Genomic DNA, 22,580 nt, shown 5'->3' with positions numbered 1-22,580 from the left:
TATCTTATCTTGTCTCTCCTTATCATATCTTATTTTGTCTTATCTTATCTCTTCTAATCTTATCTTATCTTATCTCTTCTTATGATATCTTATTTTGTCTTATCTTATCTCTTCTAATCTTATCTTATCTTATCTCTTCTTATCTTATCTTGTCTTATCTTATTTTGTCTTATCTTATCTCTTATCTTATCTTATTTTGTCTTATCTTATCTCTTCTTATCTTATCTCTTCTTATCTTATCTTCTCTCGTTATAAGAGGGAGAACTATATGGACTAAATTGCACTACGTTATCTGTGGTGCTACTACAGTATATCTTTCTGAAAGGTGCTATGAGTTGGAGTCACATGACGTGCTTGATGAGTATGGCTGCTTGAGAGCTAACTGCACCTAACACCATGCACAAAAGAAAGCAACAAAGAGTTGTGAAATTTGTAGCATAAGTGGCGGATTTTTATGATTTATTCTTAACATACCAAACACCACCAGAAACTCTACCAAACCCAGTTCCGGAGCTGGGGTCAGCAAAACATCTGAAGCGGCTAGCATTAACCATGCTAGCCAGAAAGCCTCACCACCATGTTACAACCACGACACAGGAGAGGTGGCAGCAGTGTGCATCGCCAGTTGGGTAGTGAAAGAAATGGCCCGACTCTCGGCTCTTATCTTTGAAAAATGTAAAACTATGATGAGAAATTAGAGGAAATCCTACTAAACACTAGCTCCTCAGAGAGCAAGCTGGCATAGTGCTGACTAGATCGGCGAGGTGGAGAACTTTTCTTTCTGGAATATTATGTCACGAATGGAGGTGGAGGTGAGGACCCAAATGCAGGCAGGAGGCAGAACTGGTGCAGGTAAAAGGTTTATTTCCCAGGAACACAAGACAGGCAACCATAGACGACGGGGATAAACTCCAGAGAACAAAAACCAAACATGACAAAATGAGGATCTGACAATGAATGACTGAAAACCGGGAGTACTTATACACAGAGGGAGTAACAAGACACAGGTGAAGTGGATGACTAATGAGACCAGGTGAACTAACGAGGCAGGAACAGAAAACCACAGGAACACAAGAGGGAAAACCAAGCATGACAAAACTGAAAACTAAAGCATGAACATAAGAACTACAAACCAAGAACATGACCAAACTAATCATGACAAAAACCAAAATCCTAAACAATCAAAACACCCACCAAAACCCAGAAACCGTGACAGAACCCCCCCCTCAAGGGCCGGATACCAGACGGCCCAACAAAGTCCACAAAAGAGAAAAACCCCAAGCCGGCCACCCAGGGTGGGCGGAGGGGGCCCGGAGGAGGGACCGACCAAAACAAGACAGGCCCCAGGACAAAGTTCAGGGGGAGCCACCTGGAGGCAGAACAGACGGCAGGATTAGGCCAGGAGGCCGGCCGGGGGGCCGGACGGACCGGGGCAGAACCTCCGGTGGATGGCCCGGAGGCCGTGCAGACAGCCGGATCAGTTCAGGCGGCCGGCCAGGGGGCCGGACGGACCGGGGCAGAACCTCCGGAGGACGACCCGGAGGCCGTGCAGACAGCAGGATCAGTTCAGGCGGCCGGCCAGGGGGCCGGACGGACCGGGGCAGAACCTCCGGAGGACGACCCGGAGGCTGTGCAGACAGCAGGCTCCGGTCAGGAGGCCGGACGAACCGGGGCAGAACCTCCAGAGGACGACCCGGAGGACGCACAGACAGGTTTCCAGGCAGACGGGCAGGCTTGGACTGGATCTCTGGAGGACGGGCAGGCTTGGACTGGATCTCTGGAGGACGGGCAGGCTTGGACTGGATCTCTGGAGGACGGGCAGGCTTGGACTGGATCTCTGGAGGACGGGCAGGCTTGGACTGGATCTCTGGAGGACGGGCAGGCTTGGACTGGATCTCTGGAGGACGGGCAGGCTTGGACTGGATCTCTGGAGGACGGGCAGGCTTGGACTGGATCTCTGGAGGACGGGCAGGCTTGGACTGGATCTCTGGAGGACGGGCAGGCTTGGACTGGATCTCTGGCGGCGGACGGGCAGACTGGATCTCTGGCGGCGGACGGGCAGACTGGATCTCTGGCGGCGGACGGGCAGACTGGAGCTCTGGGTCGGGCACCAGTAGTGGGTAAGGGGCGTCTCGACCCGAGACCCCCTCGGAAACAGGAATCAGAAGAGAAGCATCACCACTGAAGACCCCCTCAGGAACAGGAATCAGAAGAGAGGCGTCACCACTGGAGACCCCCTCAGGGACAGGGACCAGAAGAGAGGCGTCACCACTGGAGACCCCCTCAGGGACAGGGACCAGAAGAGAGGCGTCACCACTGGAGACCCCCTCAGGGACAGGGACCAGAAGAGAGGCGTCACCACTGGAGACCCCCTCAGGGACAGGGACCAGAAGAGAGGCGTCACCACTGGAGACCCCCTCAGGGACAGGGACCAGAAGAGAGGCATCACCACTGGAGACCCCCTCAGGGACAGGGACCAGGAGAGAGGCGTCACCACTGGAGACCCCCTCAGGGACAGGGACCAGAAGAGAGACGTCACCACTGGAGACCCCCTCAGGGACAGGGACCAGAAGAGAGGCGTCACCACTGGAGACCCCCTCAGGAACTGGGACCAGAAGAGACGGGCAGGACCTGGGCACCGGCGTGGGACGCTGCAGAGCAGGGCAGGACCTCGGAGCCGGCGTGGGACGCTGCGGCGCAGGGCAGGACCTCGGAGCCGGCGTCGGACGCTGCGGCGCAGGGCAGGACCTCGGAGCCGGCGTCGGACGCTGCGGCGCAGGGCAGGACCTCGGAGCCGGCGTCGGACGCTGCGGCGCAGGGCAGGACCTCGGAGCCGGCGTCGGACGCTGCGGAGCAGGGCAGGACCTCGGAGCCGGCGTCGGACGCTGCGGAGCAGGGCAGAACCTTGGCGCAGACGTGGGGTGCTGAGGCACTGGAGCAGATCTGGGAGCCGGCGTGGAGAGCTGGGGCACTGGAGCAGGAGGCGAAGCTGGAGATGTAGGCCTGGGAGCTGGTGGCGGCAACCGTGACAGTACAGCAGATGGCGTCACCCGAGATGTGGACCGTGGCGCTGGTGTTGACCTCCGCGACCTGGCCTGCCCCAGTGGTTTTGGGCTAATCGCCAATCTGGTTCCCCAGAATGGTGACCGCTCTGGATAATCCTGCGGCTCCCACTCCGTCTCCAGTCCCAGGAGCATTCCCACCAGTTCGCTTGATGTCATGTATTCGAGGGGCTGTCGCCACTGGTTCCTGGACGTCCTCCTCCTCCTGGACCTTGTAGGAGGAGGATCAGGAAACCACGGGTCTGGCTCCTCCACCGTAGGGAACCAGTCAGCAACCCCCGGATCGTAATACTGACGCCAAGCCATCAAACCTGCTGGGTCCAGTTGTGGTCAGATCCTACTGTCACGAATGGAGGTGGAGGTGAGGACCCAAATGCAGGCAGGAGGCAGAACTGGTGCAGGTAAAAGGTTTATTTCCCAGGAACACAAGACAGGCAACCATAGACGACGGGGATAAACTCCAGAGAACAAAAACCAAACATGACAAAATGAGGATCTGACAATGAATGACTGAAAACCGGGAGTACTTATACACAGAGGGAGTAACAAGACACAGGTGAAGTGGATGACTAATGAGACCAGGTGAACTAACGAGGCAGGAACAGAAAACCACAGGAACACAAGAGGGAAAACCAAGCATGACAAAACTGAAAACTAAAGCATGAACATAAGAACTACAAACCAAGAACATGACCAAACTAATCATGACAAAAACCAAAATCCTAAACAATCAAAACACCCACCAAAACCCAGAAACCGTGACATATTAGCAGGAGCAGCAGAAAACTTACCTTGCTTCTACTGCAGCTGAAGTCCAAACACTTAAGGTGGTTTGCTCGCACACGCGAACGTAGGGGGTGCACGTTGTTTTGGTGTTGTGTTGCAGTTTTTCCTCCTGATCTGAAGGTGGCAGCAGGGGTGATATCAGCCGGTAAACTCACCAGGTCGGATTTCTTTTGATGGTTCACTTCAGTTCAGTAGGTATTTTCTGTTTTAAAACAACAATGGCGTCCAGTATGGTTCAGTGTCTTTATTAGCTTGTAGAAAAAAATGAAGAAATAATTGAATCAGCCTCTCATCAACTTGATTCACTGATTATTGTTTTTAAAAAGAGGGGTTACCACACAAATTCAGTGAGAAGATCCAGATATCCAGAACACGTGCTCCCAAACTGACCAATCACAAAGAAGTACCTCAGCATAACTGTCTGCGTAGCAGTGGTACACGTCAGGTCTGGAAGAAGTGCACGTCAGGCCTCTTTGGAGCTACGCCGAGCCTAGGCGGTTACGCAGACACCACACAAGCATAAATCCACCTTTAGGCAGAAGCTGGATGAATAGGAAACGAAGAAGTAATTTACGCTTTGTGGGATTCCCGGAGGGCTGTGAGGATGGTGATGCCTTTTTCTGATTAAGGTAATACCAAAAGTTTCAACATCGAGTTCCCCAAAGGACTGGAAATTGAGAGCGCTCACAGAGTTGGAGCTGTGTGAAGAGACGATGATGACCAGTCCCGACAAGCTGGACCACTTATAGCTCGGTTCTTGAGGTTTCAGGATCATATTCGCATCGCTGAGGCTGCATGTAAAATGGGGAATGTCACCTGGGAAGAGTGCTGCATTGCGATTTTTACTGACTTCTCCAAACTGTAAAACGTGCAAAGTTCAACGAATGTTAAAAGCTACTGCATGACAAACGAATACGCTTCTCCCTGAATTATGCAGCAGTGCTCAATGTGAAAGCACGACTTGGACTACCACAGGAAAGCCTTAACCTTCATTGGGTCTTTGGAGTAAGCAGCTCTGCCTTTGTACAGCAAGCGGTCTCCTGTTTCTACTTTAAGGTCCTGTTTATACCTACAGCATGAATACTGGGAAGATATTGCAGAGCCAATAACGGCCCGTGCGAGAGATGTCTGTTCTTCTTCCCCACACGGAACTGGTCCAGGCTCACTTGGACTTTATTTCGGCAGTGAGGTGAGATGGAGGTGTTCTGGAAATATTGACGTGTTTCTTCTTTCTTCAATTTGCACTATTGTCTGGTGTTACAGACATTTTATTTGAAATGAAACATCTTGCTGATATACTCTTGGACGTGGCTATTAGACTCTTTGTCACCTTTTCATGTGCGTTTTCTCTTGATATTTCTAACTATTCCACCCAGAGTTTTGGGGTTCAGGATGCTCAAAAGCAGCATGGGTTAAGTCTATGTTCATGGGCCTTGTTAAGGGGGGTTAAGAGTGTCTGTCTGCCAGGTACCTTCTGGTTTTTGTTTTGACAGGTTTGTTTAATATGTTCATGTTTTTGTTTCATTTTATTGATGAAAAACATTTTAAGGTTGCTCGCAAAGTTACACTATTTTTCACTGTACATTTTCTATTCACAACACCACTTAGTAATAATTTAAATTTTTTGAGTTGGAAAATTAAAGGCCTGAAGAACCATATCAAGAGAAGGAAAGTATTATCCTCAATTAAATCTAAGAAATGCAACATTGTGTGCATCCAAGAGACACACCTGCCATCTCAAGAGTCACAGAAGCGTTGTATGGACTGCGTGGGCTTTGTGGGCATATCCAGTGGTAGCAGTAAAAGTAGAGTAGCACCCAGATTAATTAGTAAACATATACATATATTTAAATACCATTTAAAAAAAAGGCTGCACGGTGGTGTGGTGGTTAGCACTGCAGCCTCACAGCAAGAAAATTGCCAGTTCGAATCTCTGCTGGGGGGAGGTTCAAACCTTGAGGGCGGTAGCCTTTCTGTGTGGAGTTTGCATGTTCTCCCCGTGTATGCGTGGGTTCTCTCCGGGTACTCCGGCTTCCTCCCACTGTCCAAAGACATGCATGTTAGGTTAATTGATGACTCTAAATTTTCTCTAGGAGTGAGTGCGAGTGTGAATGGTTGTTTGGCCCTGCGATGGACTGGTGACCTGTCCAGGGTGTACCTGTTAATGCTGGGATAGGCTCCAGCTTACCAGCAACCCTTAATGGACTAAGCAGTTCAGAAAATGGATGGATGGATACCATTTAAATGTATCAAATAAAGCAGGGAGAATGTTATTAATATTGTGTGAGATTCAAGGTAAAACTCTTACTTTAGACAATATTCATGCACCAAATATTGATGATCTGACCTTTTTTGGACCGCTTGACAAAAAACTAATTGTTATAGGGGAATACCCACTTATCTTGGCAGTTAAAAAATCCCTCTGGGAGGGATTAAACTTTAATTTCTTCTCCCCATCGCTCCTTCTCAAGAATAGATTTTATTCTGGTGTCCCAGTCACTTATGCCAAATATTGCCTCCAGTAGTATTGCTGACATTATTCTTTCAGATCATAGCCCGGTCTATCTTAGCATGCTAACTTTTCATGTTGCTGTCAGGTCTCCTAGGTGAAAATTTCTAGAGAATTCTAGCATTTTATTGGTTGAATCTTTTAAAGAGCCCCTCGGGTCACAAATTAACTTCTACATAGAAACTAATGTACCCAGTGCCTCCTCATCTGGAGTAGCTTTGGAGGCGCTAAAGGTCTTTTTAAGAGGTCACATCTGTCATACTAAACCAGTGGGAAGGTGGACAGAAACGCAGGTAAATGTGACAATGGTTTAATAAAGCTTCACCAAAACAATGCGTAGATGCTCACAAAAAGGAAAAAGAAGACTTGGAATAAGTAACAATAATACTACACCAGGAAACTGTACTAACAAAGGGCATAAATAGAGGGATAAACAGGTGCAACACATGAAGGTAATGATACAATGCATGTGCACTCTATGATGGCATGAGCAGAGGAATCCTGGGAGAAGTAGTCTCAGAACTGGTGATCAGTGGGCTGGCGATGCTGAGCAGACCGGTGGGCATCATCCAGTACACCGCTTCTGAAAAGAAAGAAAGTATTACTAAGTTTCCAAACCTTGAACAACAGATTGAAATAACTGAATTCAAATTTAAGAAATGCACATCCTTAACAAGCTTTAACAAACTCACCAAACTAAAATATGAATTCAAATGCAATACTATCATAAAAAGCAAAATTCTCTCTATTTTATGTAAGACAAAAGTTTTTTTAAGAAGATAAAGCAAGTAGGCTCTTAACAAGATATATTAAGCAAAGGAAGCCATGACGATCAGAGACAGTGATAGAAATCGGTCATCTAAGCCCAAAAAAAGTTGATGTAACATCCAGTAACTTCTACATGGATCTTTAGAGGTCAAATGCTTCTGAGAATGACATAAAATTCTGACTTGGTCTTCCCCATGATAACAGCAGAAAGCTAGATTTTATTAAAGGAATGCTCCCATCCTCTGTCAGAAGCTCTTATTACAATCACCTTTAAAAAGATAAAGACCCCTCAGTTACAAATACTACAGATCAATAAGTTTAACCTCTTATGTCAGTAAAACCCTGTCTAAACGTCTAGGTAATTAGTTAGACAGAGTCATAACCTCTGTTATCCATCTGGATCAGATTGGATTCATACATTCACAACAACATGACAACATGAGGAGACTTGTTGACATTATGTGGGCAATCCAGGACAATCACGCTCCCCTGGCTGCTATTTTGTTGGATGCTGAAAAGGCAGTCGACAGGGTCGAGTGCCGGTACCTGTTCAGTACTCTGGAATGCTTTGGCTTCAGCAAAAGCTTTATCAATTGAATAAGGCATATATACACATACCCCAAGGCTAGTGTACTGATTAATGGTATAATAGGCCCTCAGTTTGAATTAGGGAGGGGCACAAGGCAGCAGGACACCCTCTTTCCGCTTCTTTTTACCCTGGCTCTTGAACCTCTGGCAGTTGCAGTTCAAAAAGAACCCTTATTTCCTGGGGGTCTGCATACTGGACAGTTGTCATAAACCTATGCTGTATGCAGACGACATTCTTCTTTTTGTGTCAGACCTACAGCACTCTTTCTCCTCTCTGCTCACAGTAATAAATCAGTTCTCACATATTTCTGGGTAAATGGTAAACTGGGCCAAATCAGAGGCTCTCTCATTAACTGGTTATTGCCCTAAAACCTTTTTCACAAATGGCATGCTATCTTGGCCCAAAAAGGCATTATTAATCTTGGAGTTATATTCCCATCCCAGCTGCCAGACTTGATAAAAAAAATTCTTTTTGAACCTTAACTGTCAAGATGACAACTAATGTGGACTGCTGGTTTCAACTGTATCTCTATGTGGGAAAAGTAAATTTAAAAGTTTAAACTTTAACTACCTGCTACAAGCTTTACTAAACTATTTCAAACATTTTAACAAGCGTTTTAATTCTTTCTTGTGTAACAACAATAAGAATAATAACAATTAAAAAGAAACTATTAGCCCCTCAGTGGGGAAATTACTTTGTTGCAACAGTACAGGTGCAGCAAGCAGAAGCACACGTTTCAAACAAGAACACATACAGAAATAGAAAAGTAATATGTACAGTGTCTGTTCTCAGACAGTAAGTATGTGCAGTATATAAATATGTATACAAACATGTATATAAACATGTAAAGACAGTTTTCATGTCCATCCATCCATCCATTTTCTTCCGCTTATCCGGAGTCGGGTCGTGGGGGCAGCTGCCTAAGCAGGGAAACCCAGACTTCCCTCTCCCCGGCCACATTCACCAGCTCATCCGGAGGGATCCTGAGGTGTTCCCAGGCCAGCCGAGAGATGTAGTCCGTCCTAGGTCTTCCCCGGGGCCTCTTTCCGGTGGGAAGTGCCCGGAACACCTCACCAGGGAGGCGTCCAGGAGGCATCCTAACCAGATGCCCGAGCCACCTCATCTGGCTCCTCTCGATGTGGAGGAGCAGCGGCTCTACTCTGAGCCCCTCCTGGATCACCGAGCTTCTCACCCTATCTCTAAGGGAGAGCCCGGCCACCCTGCGGAGAAAACTCATTTCGGCCGCTTGTATTCACGATCTTGTTCTTTCCGTCACTACCCACAGCTCGTGGCCATAGGTGAGGGTAGGATCATAGATCGACCGGTAAATCGAGAGCTTTGCCTTTTGGCTCACCTCCTTCTTCACCACGACAGACCGATGCAGAGTCCACATCACTGCAGACGCCGCACCGATCCGCCTGTTGATCTCCCGCTCCATCCTTCCCTCACTCGTGAACAAGACTCCAAGATACATGAACTCCTCCACTTGGGGCAGGACCCTATCGCATACCCGGAGAGAGCACTCCAACCTTTTCCGGCTGAGGACCATGGTCTCGGACTTGGAGGCGCTGATTCTCATCCCAGCCGCTTCACACTCGGTTGTGAATCGCTCCAGTGAGAGCTGAAGATCACGGCCCGATGAAGCCAACAGTTTTCATGTGTTCATTGTAAAGTGTAAAAGCAGCACGAGGAAAGACCTGTGGTATCTCTCCTTCACACAGTGAGGATGGGTCAGTCTGTCCCTGAAGCTGCTCTCCAGAGCAGACAGGGCGTCCTGCAGGGGGTGGGAGTCATGGTCCAGCATGGAGGTCATTTTTGTCAGGACCCTTTTGTTACCTACCTCCTGCACTGAATCCAGAGAACAGCCCAGGACAGAGCTGGACTTCCAGATGAATTTGTCCAGCTTCTTCTTCTCCCTCTCTGTGATGCTGCTGCTCCAGCAGACCTCACCATACAGGATGGCTGATGCCACCATAGAGTCAGAGAAGGTCCTCAGGAGTCCCGCTTCACTCCAAAAGACCAGTTTCCTCAGAAGATAGACCTGCTCTGACCCTTCCTGTACAGTACGTCCGTGTTGTGAGTCCAGTTCAGTTTATTGTTTAGGTGAACACCCAGGTACTTATAAGAGTCCTCTCTCTGTCCGTTCCCTGGATGTTCACCAGTGAGGGGACAGCTGTCTGCATAAATCCACCACCATCTTCTTGGTTTTCCCCGCATTGACTAAGATGGGGTTTTGCTGACCCCAGTCCAGAAAGTTCTGCATCAGTCCTCTGTAGTCCACGTTGTCATCCTCAGTGATCAGTCTGGCAATCACAGAGTCATTTGAGAAGTTCTGCAGAACGCAGTTGTCCATGTTGTGTATGAAGTCTGCTGTGTGGAGGATGAAGAGAAACGGGTCCAACACCGTCCCTTAGGGGACACCCGTGCAGCAGGTCAGCAGATCAGCAGGTTAGTCACAGTCTCGGGTCTCACAAACTGGGACTGATTTGTGAGATAGTGCAGAATCATTGTAGGTCATCCACAGAATCCAGATGAAGGTCTACTCCAGCCCTCTCCAGTTAAGTTTTCAGGAGCACCGGCTGGATGGTTACAAAGGTGCTGGAGAACGTTTAGTGTAGCAGGAAGATAACTATGTTTTCCACTTTGATGCCAGGCCAGTCGATCTTTAGGGAATCCATGGAGGGTTCCACTTTGAAGCGGAGGTGTTTCAGGATCAGTCTCTCCAGTGTCTTCATCAGATGGGACGTGAGGGCTACTGGCCTGTGGCCTGCTTATTTCTCTGGAGTGAGTCTTTGGCACTGGTACCACACAGGAGGTCTTCCAGAGCTGTGGTGCCACCTTCAGCTTGAAGCTCAGGTTGAAGAGAAGAGATGTTCCATAACTCCAGACAGTTCATCTGCGCAGGACTTAAGGAGCCTGGAGCTGATGCCGCCTGGTCCAGCAGCTTTTTTCACCTGGGCTGCTGGAGAAGGGTGGACAGGTGGGCTCTGTGCTGGGGGGGTTGGCCGAGGGGCCGTCCCCAGGATGCTGAATTGCAGTAAAACCACAAAAGTATTTTAGCAATTCACCCTTTCGTCCCCATGAAACAAGGGATTAGCCTCCATGAAACCGATCACGTCTGAAACCAGGTACCAAGGTGGATAGGTATGAGACCTGTACCATCTGTGGTATTGTGAGGAGAGCGTAACCGCACCACTGGAGGATATGATGATGAACACGTGCCAAACACAACAACAATAATAGCGTCCATGACCAACTGTGTTGTGGTTCTGCTTCAGACAATCCTGGCTTGCGTACAGCTTTAGCACGAAAATGCTCTGCTGTTACAACACAGTGCTGCGCTGCTGTCCCGGCAACAGTGGGAGCAAGCAGATATGTCATCATCTGCGCACATGCTACGTCTTATTCTAGCTCTGGAGTGTTACTCTTTAATCATCATAGCGCCCCCCACAGCATTGGAGTATGTACTACAGCGGTTTCATATGGATGTTGAAGCCTTTCTCCAAGTTTTCGCCACTGTTTTTACACCGTTTTCACACCGTTTTCACACCTGAACCAGCTACGGTGCCATGTGGACATAGCCTGAGTCCAAGGAGATTTGGAGTGGTTTGATGGCAGAATGAGCCAGATGAGGAAAAACAGGAGAGGAAGTAAATAAAATAAATAAATACATTAAAACAGACTAAAGTAGGGAAACGTTTATTTAATTAAAATTAAAAAAATGAAATATAGCAAGAATTTAAACATAAAATAGAAAAAGACTAATTAAGACACTTTAAAAATCTAAATTAAGGTGTAAATAAATGTAAATCCAAAAATGATCCAGTGATTTTAGGTTTGGTTTTAAAAACATGAACATGAATATGCATTACCGTTTGGCAGCGGTAATGCATAAAACACTATAAAGGCAAGGCAAGTTTGTAGCAAAATTCAACCACGGGGTGATTCAGCGTGCTTTACAGAATAAAAGGGACATAATTTAACATTAAAAACAAAAGAAAAAGGAAAAAAAAAATATCACTGGATAAAAACAGTATTAAACATGATCAAGTTTAAAAATGCCAGCTTAAAAGAACCAGATGCAGATCTGGACTCTAAATAAAAACTAGTTCATGCAGCAGAGAACAGGTGGGTCTTTAACCTGGATCTAAATAAACTGAGTGTCTCAGCTGATCTGAGGCTTTCTGGGAGTTTGTTCCAGACATGTGGAGCATAGAAGCTGAATGCAGCTTCTCCATGTCTGGTTCTGACTCTGGAACTGATAAGAAACTGGAACCAGATAACCTGAGGGTTCTGGTAGGTTCATACTGGGTCAAGAGGTCACTGATGTATGTTGGTCCTAAACCATTCAGAGCTTTCTAGACCAGCAGCAGAACTTGTAGTGTAAAGACCTCAGAGCTGGACTGATGTGGTCCACTTTCTTGGTCTTAGTGAGGACTGGAGCAGCAGAGTTCTGGATCAGCTGCAGGTGTCTGACTGGTGTTTTAGGTAGAACCTGTAAAAACACTGTTACAGTAATCAAGCCGACTAAAGATGGTGTCATGGCCCCTTCTTCTTTGTGGCCGTGTTCTTTAATAATGTGTGTGTGCAGGTGAAGCTGGAGTGTACCTGGCTGTGCGTGCGTCCGTCAAGGGCCAGACGCACTGCGCGTATAAAAGACCCGCCTACGGCCGGCCTCAGCCCTCTCTTTTCCTCGCTCCGCTCCCAGGCCGCACCTGCGCCCGCTGCACCTTGCTTTTGCTTTACTTTTAGTTTAGTTTTACACCATACAACACTGCACTCATTATATTCTTACACACAGCCATGCACGCACCTACACTTCTGATTTTGCAGACAGCCACACTCCATGGTTCATCTTTCATTAATAAATAATCATAATTGGCCTGATTTGTTGTTTGGCGTTGTTTTGTTGTAGCTGGACTAGTTTTTCCAGGTCCTGCTGAGACATCACATCTTCTACCTTTGATATATTCTTAAGGTGATAGTAGGCTGACTTTGTAATTCTCTTAATATGTTTCTCAAAGTTAAGGTCTGAGTCCATCAATACACCCAGATTTCTGACCTGGTTGGTGGTTTTTAGGTGTATAGGCTGAAGTTCTGTGGTGACCTTTAATCGTTTCTCTTTGGCTCCAAAAACCTTAACTTCAGTTTTGTTTTTGTTTAACTGGAGAAAGTTCAGACACATCCAGTCATTAAGCTCCTCAATGCATTTACCAAGAGCCTGTACGGGGCCTCGGTCTCCTGGTGACATTGTAATATATATCTGTGTGTCATCTGCGTAGCTATGGTAACTAATTTTATTATTTTCTATGACCTGTGCCATTGGATGTAGTTTTTAAACAGAAGAGGCCCCGGGATGGAACCAGGGGAGATAAAAAAAAAAAAAGGTGGTGGAAAGGCTTTAATTTGCATAACAATCATTATCAGCACAAATAAACTCATTAAAAAACTATTTTTCATTTAAGCATTATTAATTTGTTTTTATCAACCCGTCTGTTTTATCCAGCACAATTTATAGACCACCAAACAGATCAGAAGCTTTCTTTTAACTTGAGTAAACACTGGAGAGTTTTGTCCTAGTTGATGCAAGGACACTTGGTTAATTTCTTTTCAAATTAAACCCAACAACCTGCCTTTAGGCCCAATCGCCACATCACTTTTAAAAACATTTCATGGTTTCTTTGAGCCTGAGCTTGTAAACGGATGCTGTGTCCGAATGTCCACCCTACTCCCTAACCCCTCCTTCACTACATAGTGACTCATTCTCTTGGCGATTCAGACACAGAGCTGCCTATTTTCTTCCTCGCTGCAAACCACGTGACTAACCAGCCGTCACCACTGCAATCACAACACATTTTCCCAATGACTGAAAACCTTCACATCACAAGTTTTTCTCTATTTCAATGCATTAACACCACTCAAATATTAAATATAATTAATAAAATACTTACATTTATAGGTCATTTCACACTGCTTGATTTTTTTGCCTCCTTGTGCCATGTTGAGCTTCTGCCCCCAATGCATTGTGGTCTATACTGACCCGTCTAGTGACCATCGATGCTCACTACTTTTCAAGATGCATTGTGGGTCATTTGGAGTGCACTAATTTTTTCTCTCGGGACATTTGGACACCCTACAAAATGGCGTGATCCCTATATAGGGCGCTATCTAGGGAGTAGGGTGGACATTCGGACACAGTCATTGTAAATTACTCTCTTCAGACGGGCGTTTTCCCTCCACCTTTAAAACGGGGGTCGTGAGGCCCCTTCTGAAGAAGAGTCATTTAGATCCAAACATTCTTGATAATTACTGAGCTCATCGTTTTTAAGCAAAATGACAGAAAAAGCTGTTTTTATTTATTTACATGAGTTTTTGCATTTATATTTTAGAAAAATATCAATCTGGTTTTAGGACAAACCACAGTACAGCCTTTTAAAGATTGTTAATGACCTTAGTTTTAACTTAGACTCGCAGAAACTTTCTTTTGGTTCTACTGGATCTTAATGCCATCTTTGATACAGTAGATCACCAGATCACCAGACTCAGAAGTCTGATGGGCCTCTCAGGTACTATTCTTAGTATGTTTTCACTCCTATCTCACAGATCGACAATTTGTGGTAAATATGGATACTATGGATTAAATAAAATGTGGGGTTCCCCAAGGATCAATTTTCGACCCACTTCTTTTTAATCTGTACATGTTGCCTTTTGGGGAAGATACACACACACACACACTGGTCATACTTTAAAATCGACAGAGTCTTCTTTTAACCTGTTTCCGACCACTCTAAATGTTAATTAATAAACACATGGATGGAAACTCTTTCTGTATTCCTGCTTGAAGTAATGATTTAAACTGATCAGTCTCTCCAGCACATAGTAATGTTCTTTGTGATTGTCACAACCTGAAATCCTTGATTTTGCAGCAGCTTTTGAGAAAGTTTAAAAAAAAATTACAGGGATTTTTTGTGTGTTTTAGTAATTAGAAAGATAGAGGTAAAGCTGATGAAATATACTTATCAGGCTGAGATTCATTGAAGTTGCATTAAAGTTGTGGTGATTGGACAAATTTCAAGGATGTGCAGAAATCACAAGGATTGGATAAATTTGCATTAATAGTTTGACTACCTGGATGTTGTCTCTTGGTAGGCCATCACACCCTGGCTCCCAGCCAACCAGAGTCTATCATGACAAGGACCTCGTCCCGCACCTTGTCCCCCGACCAAACGGGCCCCATCCTGACACGAAGCTCCTCCTACCGAGAGCCTTCCCTCAGCAACCTGAAAAGAGCCAGTGCTGAGGTGGAGGTGATAAGTCCATCCAGTCCTCTAGGTAACCGTGACAACATGATGACCTTCAACAGCAGCACACTGCCAAGGTACCAGGAGTCTGTTTTAATTTGGGATGAAAACTAAGGTACAAGAACATTATTAACCTATTAAACATCCTACATTATAGATCCACAAGCTGGAGTTTGACTTCGTCCATAAGCATTTTCAGTTTCAGCCTTTGTCCACTACCTCACCCACTAGTTCAGTACGGGATGGGTATGATTTTTTGTGTTTCCAGGCAAAAATTGAGAAGGATGGAAGAACATCCGGTTGGTTCAGGCTACCTTCAGGTTTCTTAAGCTAACTTCAGGTTTGCTGGGCTAACTTCCAGTTTCCTGGCCTACCCTCAGGTTTCACATCTGTCCTTTGTGTTGGCATGGTTGTTATGAAATACATCCACCAGATGGCTGTGCAAAGTTCAGAGTTCACCTCTGAGTTCTGACATCAGTTTCAGACAACAGTAAACATATGAGACATAAAAAGAGGCAGCTCAGTAGACAACGGTGGTCTGTGCCAACAATAAATACAATGTGGGTTCTTTTTTTTTTTTTCCTCTTGCTGGTCACACGTCAGTTATACCACTATAACCCTAACACTGCCACCGTGGTTTCCAGAGGTAGTACTCTGTTTGCTACGTCGGGCTACATATCCATAAGCTCCCTGAAAACGGACCAAAATATCCATGTAAAGGATGCAAAAGACAGATAAAAAGCCAAAATGAATGTGTATTTGTTCTTAGCCTAGAGCATAAACGGGCCTTTACCAGTCAGCTCACTTTTTATCTTTCTCTTGTGGTGTCAGGTAGGTTGCTGTTTCCACTTTCCTCCATCACACCTATGATACAGATATTCAGAAGTGATGTCACAAAAAGGCAAATAAGATTGGCTAAACTTTTTAGCTAATCTTATGGTGACCTGCCAGTATTTGTCACCACAATCCTCTTCCTTCTTTCCTCTTGTCCCAATAGTTTCCTCTTCTCTTCCTTCAGGTCCCACGGGGGATCCTCACTGGAGGAGGGTCGCAATCCCCGGCGTCATGCCTCAATCCATGCCTCCATGGACTCGACGCGATCAAAGCAACTGCTCAGCCAATGGAAGAATAAGAACGACAACAGGAAGCTGTCTATGCAGGTGATGGATGGAATAAGACCAGCCTCGGCTTCGTCTCCTCAGAGGAACTTAGAGTTGCGCTGTTCCTCTGAACCACCTGCCATGAGCCTGGAGGCAGAGCTCCGCGGTGGAAACCACATGCCTTTATGCACAAGCCAGGATGCAGAGATGCGTGTTGGAGCTCACATCCCAGCTCAGTACATGAAACTTGCAGCAAGCTCTATTCCTGTAGCCAATCATAACCACCTGGTACTTAATGGCAGCACTGGAATGGCTGGTGGAGCCAGAGTTTCTGCCCAATCCCGGCCTGGATCCTCTCAGCTAGTTCACATTCCTGAGGAGGAAAATCCCACCTGCAAGGATCTGGAGAGTGAATCAGAGGACAGCATAATGGATGGAGGCGGGTCGGTGAGGGAAAAATGGCTGAGGGTGACCGAAAAGACCACCATCCCCTGCAGACCACTGAGTGCTGGAGGGCAGCCTCGTCTCATGCAGGTTAATAATTTGTTTGCATTTCATCATTTTAATAATTTCTCAATGCAATTATATAGTCATGAAACTTTGTGATCAGATGTCTACATCACTAAGTTCAACTTCTCTTGTTTCATGTCAGATGTGACGGCAGCGTTCAGTTTAGATAAATGTAGGTATGTTGAAGCATCCAATAATGTAATAACAACCAATAGCACAATCATTTTGGCCATTTTAAATGTAAAGATGGTGAGAAAAATCTGCTGTTTTTGTGGAATTCGGTCTTATTTATGTTTTATTATATTACCGGCTGCAGTTTTAATAGTATTAGTTTAACACTTGGCCAATAAATCAAATCACAATTTATTTATAAAGCTCTTTTCATACATAGAGTAGCACAAAGTGCTTTACATAATAAAATGCACATAAAACAACATTGCTAGACAAAGATAATATAAAATAACAATTAAAAACACACACCTACTTTTTCATACTCACACACACACACCCAACGCTATTTTTTTTACATGTATATATAACAGGTGTGTCCACTGTCCTTTCGTACTGTTCCTGACCAAGTCCACATCCATGAACCTCGTGTACTCATGCATGCAATGTTGAATAAGAGACCTGGACCACAACAGCTGCTGGTTGTTCTTCCAGTCTAGTAATTGACAGCCTCTCTGTACAAATAAAACAGAAATGATCTGTAACATGCAGCTTGCTTCACACGGGTTGATCATTAGCCTCCTTCTCTCAGGCACCAAAACGCAGACATGTCTAATATCATTTTTTGTATTACAACAATTACACAGTTTTGGTTGAAAATAAAGAGAAAATAAACAAATAAATGCTCAGCTAACTGACAGCAATTACAGTATCTCACAGAAGTGAGTGCACCCTTCACATTTTTGCTAATATTTTATTATATCTTTTCATGGGACACTATAGAAATTAAACTTTGACATACAGAATATCAAAGTTTAGTTTTTATAGTTTGGTGTCCTGAATATCAAAGTTTCATTTCTATAATGTTGTCCCATGAAAAGATATAATGAAATATTTGCAAAAATGCGAGGAATGTACTCACTTCTGTGAGATACTGTACATATGAATGTACATCAGACACAACCAGGATTAAATGCTTAATTGAACAACAAACAAACAAAATAGACATACCTGTACAAATAAAAGTGAAATTAGCTGTAACGTGTGGCTTGCTTCACACAGGTCATCAGCCTCCTCTTAGCAAACTAAATTGGGAAACCCTGTAGTTGTACAATACATATTACTGCTACAACTTGTACAAACCTACAATCAAACACCACAAAACTGCCTCATAAAAGAGTTTACAATCATATACATTTGATTTGCATGGTGAAAATAACAAAATACTTATTTAAGTATGAGCTGAAAAAATTACCATACCTTCTCTGAGATAGCAGAGCTTGGACTAGGAGCACTGCAGCGTGGGCTGAAAACGGCACAGCGCTGACGTCCTCAAACAGCTACGTCTTAAAGAGACAGTACATGTATTACAACTGGAGTATAAGCAAACCACTGAACATACTCTGAACATAGGGAAAACAAAGATTTTCTAGCATACTCAGGATTTAGTGGTATTTCAAACATAAAATCAAACACACATCACTTTTGTTACAATTACCCTTCATGAAATTCACCATGATATAGATGACAGATCTACTGCAGGAAAGTAAAGAGGACATGTTTCATACTGGCTCATACTGGCACAAGTAAAAAGAAAGATCAAGTCTCCACAGTGACCTGAAAAGTTACCCTTCATGCAAGGTTCAGGGAGGAAAGAGGGTGATCAGGCCTCCCATTTCCCCTTGCCCTGTGTGACGCCTCTTACGCCACACATCACCTGGCCAAAAGAAATTTGCCCTAAAAACATTTCGTCATAAATCAAAATATAAAACCTGGCACATGGATACATGCATGTCTGCTACACATTAACATTTAATGCTCAATAACAATAAACAAAAACAGGAACAATCTTGACATGTACAAGTATATAATGTACAACAGAGTTCAGCTCAAAACACGAAAGAGAAGAGACAGAACAGCTACCAAATGAAAAGGTAAGGCCCTTAAAGAATTGTTTCTCAATCATAGATTTTATCAGTGTATTCACTGATTTCACCAGCCTTCCTGCATGTGTCCTAACCTGGCCATCAGCACCATCATGTGCACGTGAGGCAGTGTAAACAGAAGTGTCAACATTTGGCACAAATGAAGTGGATGGATTGTCAGCAGAGGCACCAGCAGGACTAGATACTGGACCAAGGGGCATCAGGACATTTGAATCAGTCAATTCAGACTCATGAGTCTGCAAGTGATGAAACTACAGACCCCAACCTGCTATCCCTGGAGCACGAACCTCCAGGCATTGAAACAGTCTCAGCTCTACTGTCATCATCATCCAGTTCAGATCCTCCACTGTTTAGTGACACATTAGATGCAGCATCAATCTTAGGGAGCAGCAGGAAGTTGACATCCAGAACAAGATTCCTGTGCACAACTTTTGTGAGTCTGACAGCATCCTGGATTTTATAGACGTGGATATTTGGATTCATCCCTATAACTGTATACATGCAATCCTCCCATTTATCAGCAACCTTTTTCTTCTTTCATTCACCTTTATATGCCACCAAAACCTGATCCCCAACAGACAGGCAAGTTCTTGTGACGCGCTTGTTGTACTGGTGGACTTGGTATTGCTGCTCGGATAAAGAGTGTTTCTGAGCAATTTTTCATGGAAAAGAAGAGACTTGGTATATGAGTAAGAGTCAACAATTTGGGGTAATAAAGAAACTTACTTGAACATAATTTCCATTGGAAGTCTAGGAACACACCCAAACATCTGGAAGAAGGGCGCATAACCAGTTGTTTCATGAACAGTGGCATTTTAGGCAAACATGTGAGACTGGATTTGCCCCGGGCATCGTTGTTTCTCTTTAAGGGAAAGGGTACACAAAATGCAGCATAAGGTGCGGTTGAATTGCTCAGTTACCTCATTTCCCATTGGAAATGAGGTTACAAGGTTGCTCTCTCAACTTGTGCCTTGGCCAGAATGTAGTGTTTCAGAAAACCATAAACACAGAACACATTATACTAGAGCTTTTTGGCAACCTGTTTTGCTATCTGGTTGGCACAAGGGAATGCATGAGCAAGCTTGGTGAAGTGGTCGGTAACTTCAAGGACAACCACTGACTGCTGGACTGCTGCTTGCTATCCTCTGCTGACGTCTAAAGTCTAAACACACCACCTCCAATGGTGCAGAGTTGGGGCAGCAGGTTGTGGTGATTTTCCAAGCGTACACCTCTGACAACATCTGACATATGTATGCACATCCTTCTCTATATCAGGCCAATAAAAGTGGTGCCTTGCCAGTGAGAGAGTGCGGTCCTTGCCTTGATGGTGTACTACGTCGTGGATACCTGACAGTGCTGAGTCCTGTAGACACTGAGGCAGCACAAACTGGAATCTTCTTTGCTTGGACATGGGCTCTTTTGACACCCTATACAGCACCTCATCACAGACTCCAAATTCGTCCCATTGCTTGAACAGTCTAAAGACTTTCAAGTCAGCACAATGCCTCTCACACCTGGATGGTCTTTTTCTGGCAGCAACAAAAGGCAACTCTTTAGAAATCACAGGGTCCTGCTGTTGGCTAGACTGCAACTCCTAGGTAAAGAACATGGGCAATACATCCTGACCACCTGATATCTTTGTGACTTGGTGTGTCAGACAGAGTGCTCAAGACTCTGCTGCTTAAGTCTAGTCGCAATGAGCCTCACAAAGAGCTCTGATTTCAGTTTCAGTTTGGTCATATGCACCACTGAATGTTTGACAGTCTGATGAACCAAGAGACTGAGTTTGACAGGTGAACCTGAAAATACCTGGACTGAACTCTCTTCAATCTCATCGGCTTCTCGAAGTAGAGATGATTATGATTCTTTCAGCAGCCTTTGACCAACTGATTTTGCAAAGAGGTCACGGCTGAGGGCATCACTGACAACATTTCACTTCACAGGGAGATGTTTGAGATCAAAGGATGCAAGTTTTGGCACCCAGCAAATCTCACATGCATCCATTCAAACAGAAGGTGTGCAACCATCAACCTCCATGAGATCTTTAACAACCATGTTGGTAATGACCTCTATCTTGGAAGGATCCATAGACACATCCCTGCCATCAATGACATGACTAAGAAAGTTGACACACTTCTGTAGCAAGTGGCACTTCTTAGGAGTGAGTTTAAGATTGTTCTCTCACAACCTCTGAAACACTGTGTTGGGTCTTGATATGCCTTCATCCTCTGATGGTGCAAAGACAAGAAGGTCATCCAGGTAACACAAGAGTTAAGTTCATGTCTCCAAAGATACTAACGATCATTCTCATAAAGAGGCTGGGCTATTACACAGACCCAGTGGAATGCAGTTGTACTCACATAGCCTGAGGGAAGTTGTGAAAGCTGTGCACTTCTTGTTGTCTTCAGGTATCAGGATGTTGAAAAAGTCAGAAGTGAGTTCCATGGTACTAAAGAGGCAGTTGCCATCGAGAGCAGACTGTCAGATTGATGCGGGAGAGGGTGGGCATCTTTCATAGTTCAGGCATTCAGCCACCTGAAGTCATTGCAAATCCACAGCCCGCCATCTTTTTTCTACACCATCACCAAGGTTGAGGCATAGTCACTTGAGGACTTTCTAATAATCCCCTTTTCCTCCATGTCTGTGAGGACCTGCCTTGATTTCTGGTAATGTGCTGGTGGAACTCGACTGTATGGCAAGTGACGGGGCCGATCATCTACAAGATGAATGCAGTATGTATATGCCTCAACCTCATCGCAGTCCAGAGGATGTTTAGAGAAGATATCTTCATACTCGGTCAGCAGCTGCAACAGACGAGACTTACAGGCCTCACTGACCTGACAAGTATCCAAGTCAATGTCACCTAGCCCCAAATCAGACAGATTACTGGCCAGCTCAGCAACATGTTGCTCATAAGATGGACTTTTTTTCCCTCTGCAACCACATGTAGACCCTGAAAGGCATCAACATCTTCAACTGCCAAACATGGCGATACATCAGCCAGTTTACATTTCCTTTTAGGTTTAATGGCTTTGTCAGATGGGTTCAACACTGTCATTGGTACCCATCTATCACCCCAACGAGGCGTGATAAGCTGCCCAGCATGAGCACCTTGTGGCATGGCTTTGGAGTTGGTTGGCTTTACAATAACAGTGCTACTGGGTGATGTTGGCACATTGGCAGGGAGTCTGCCCCAAAATAATTGCTCATATCTGGGCAAGAGCGTCACGGCTTGAGTTAAAATAACAGAGCCTATTTTGTATGGAGCTGCAGCACCTTTCCAACATTGACCACTCGTGAACATTGACAACAAATGCTCCACTTCAGGGTCAAAGAGATGCTCATGTCTGGATGCAATGTAGCCTCCACCCCTTTTTAGGACGTGAATTAAATCTGGGGTGGGTGCTGGCCCTTGCTGGGTGGTTGTCGGATGGGGCCTGGTCCTCCTGTGCTGGTGACCCTCTGCTTTGTGGGGATGCCTCTGGGCTCTTGGGGCCCTGGGTCCTTTGCTCTGGCTTCCCTGGATGGCCAGTGCCTGGTGAAGTAAATGGCTGCTGATCTTGGCCCGCCATGGCCTTTGCCCCGTGACCGTGGGGGCCTCTGGCTTGGGCATTCCTCTGCTGCCCTCAGGGTGGGTCCGGGGTGGTCTTCGTGGTGGGGTGGCTTGGGTTCATGCTCCGGGATTGCTGCTGATGGCCCAGGTCTCTGGGCCGCCCTAGTCTGCCTGTAGCCTCTGTGGAGGCATGGTCACATTTGCACGACCTCACTCACCATTCATCATCTCTGATCACTCCTCATTCCTCATCCTCTGCATGCTGACACAGTCACTTAGTTGTCTTTT

At 45.4% G+C, this 22,580-nt stretch overlaps 1 protein-coding gene across 1 annotated transcript in view; it reads left to right on the top strand.

Annotated features, from left to right (window-relative positions):
- LOC121644741 (2-lysophosphatidate phosphatase PLPPR4-like) overlaps window positions 1-22,580 on the top strand; it is a 62,635-nt gene that overhangs the window by 35,660 nt on the left and 4,395 nt on the right. Inside the window, exons 8-9 of the mRNA XM_041992909.1 lie at window positions 14,864-15,092; window positions 16,034-16,649. Of these exons, the coding sequence (XP_041848843.1) occupies window positions 14,864-15,092; window positions 16,034-16,649 (845 nt within the window). The remainder of the gene's footprint in view (window positions 1-14,863; window positions 15,093-16,033; window positions 16,650-22,580) is intronic.

The sequence above is a fragment of the Melanotaenia boesemani genome, chromosome 8, assembly GCF_017639745.1.
Source record: "Melanotaenia boesemani isolate fMelBoe1 chromosome 8, fMelBoe1.pri, whole genome shotgun sequence".
NCBI lineage: Eukaryota > Metazoa > Chordata > Actinopteri > Atheriniformes > Melanotaeniidae > Melanotaenia > Melanotaenia boesemani.
This window is presented reverse-complemented; position numbering and strand designations above follow the sequence as displayed.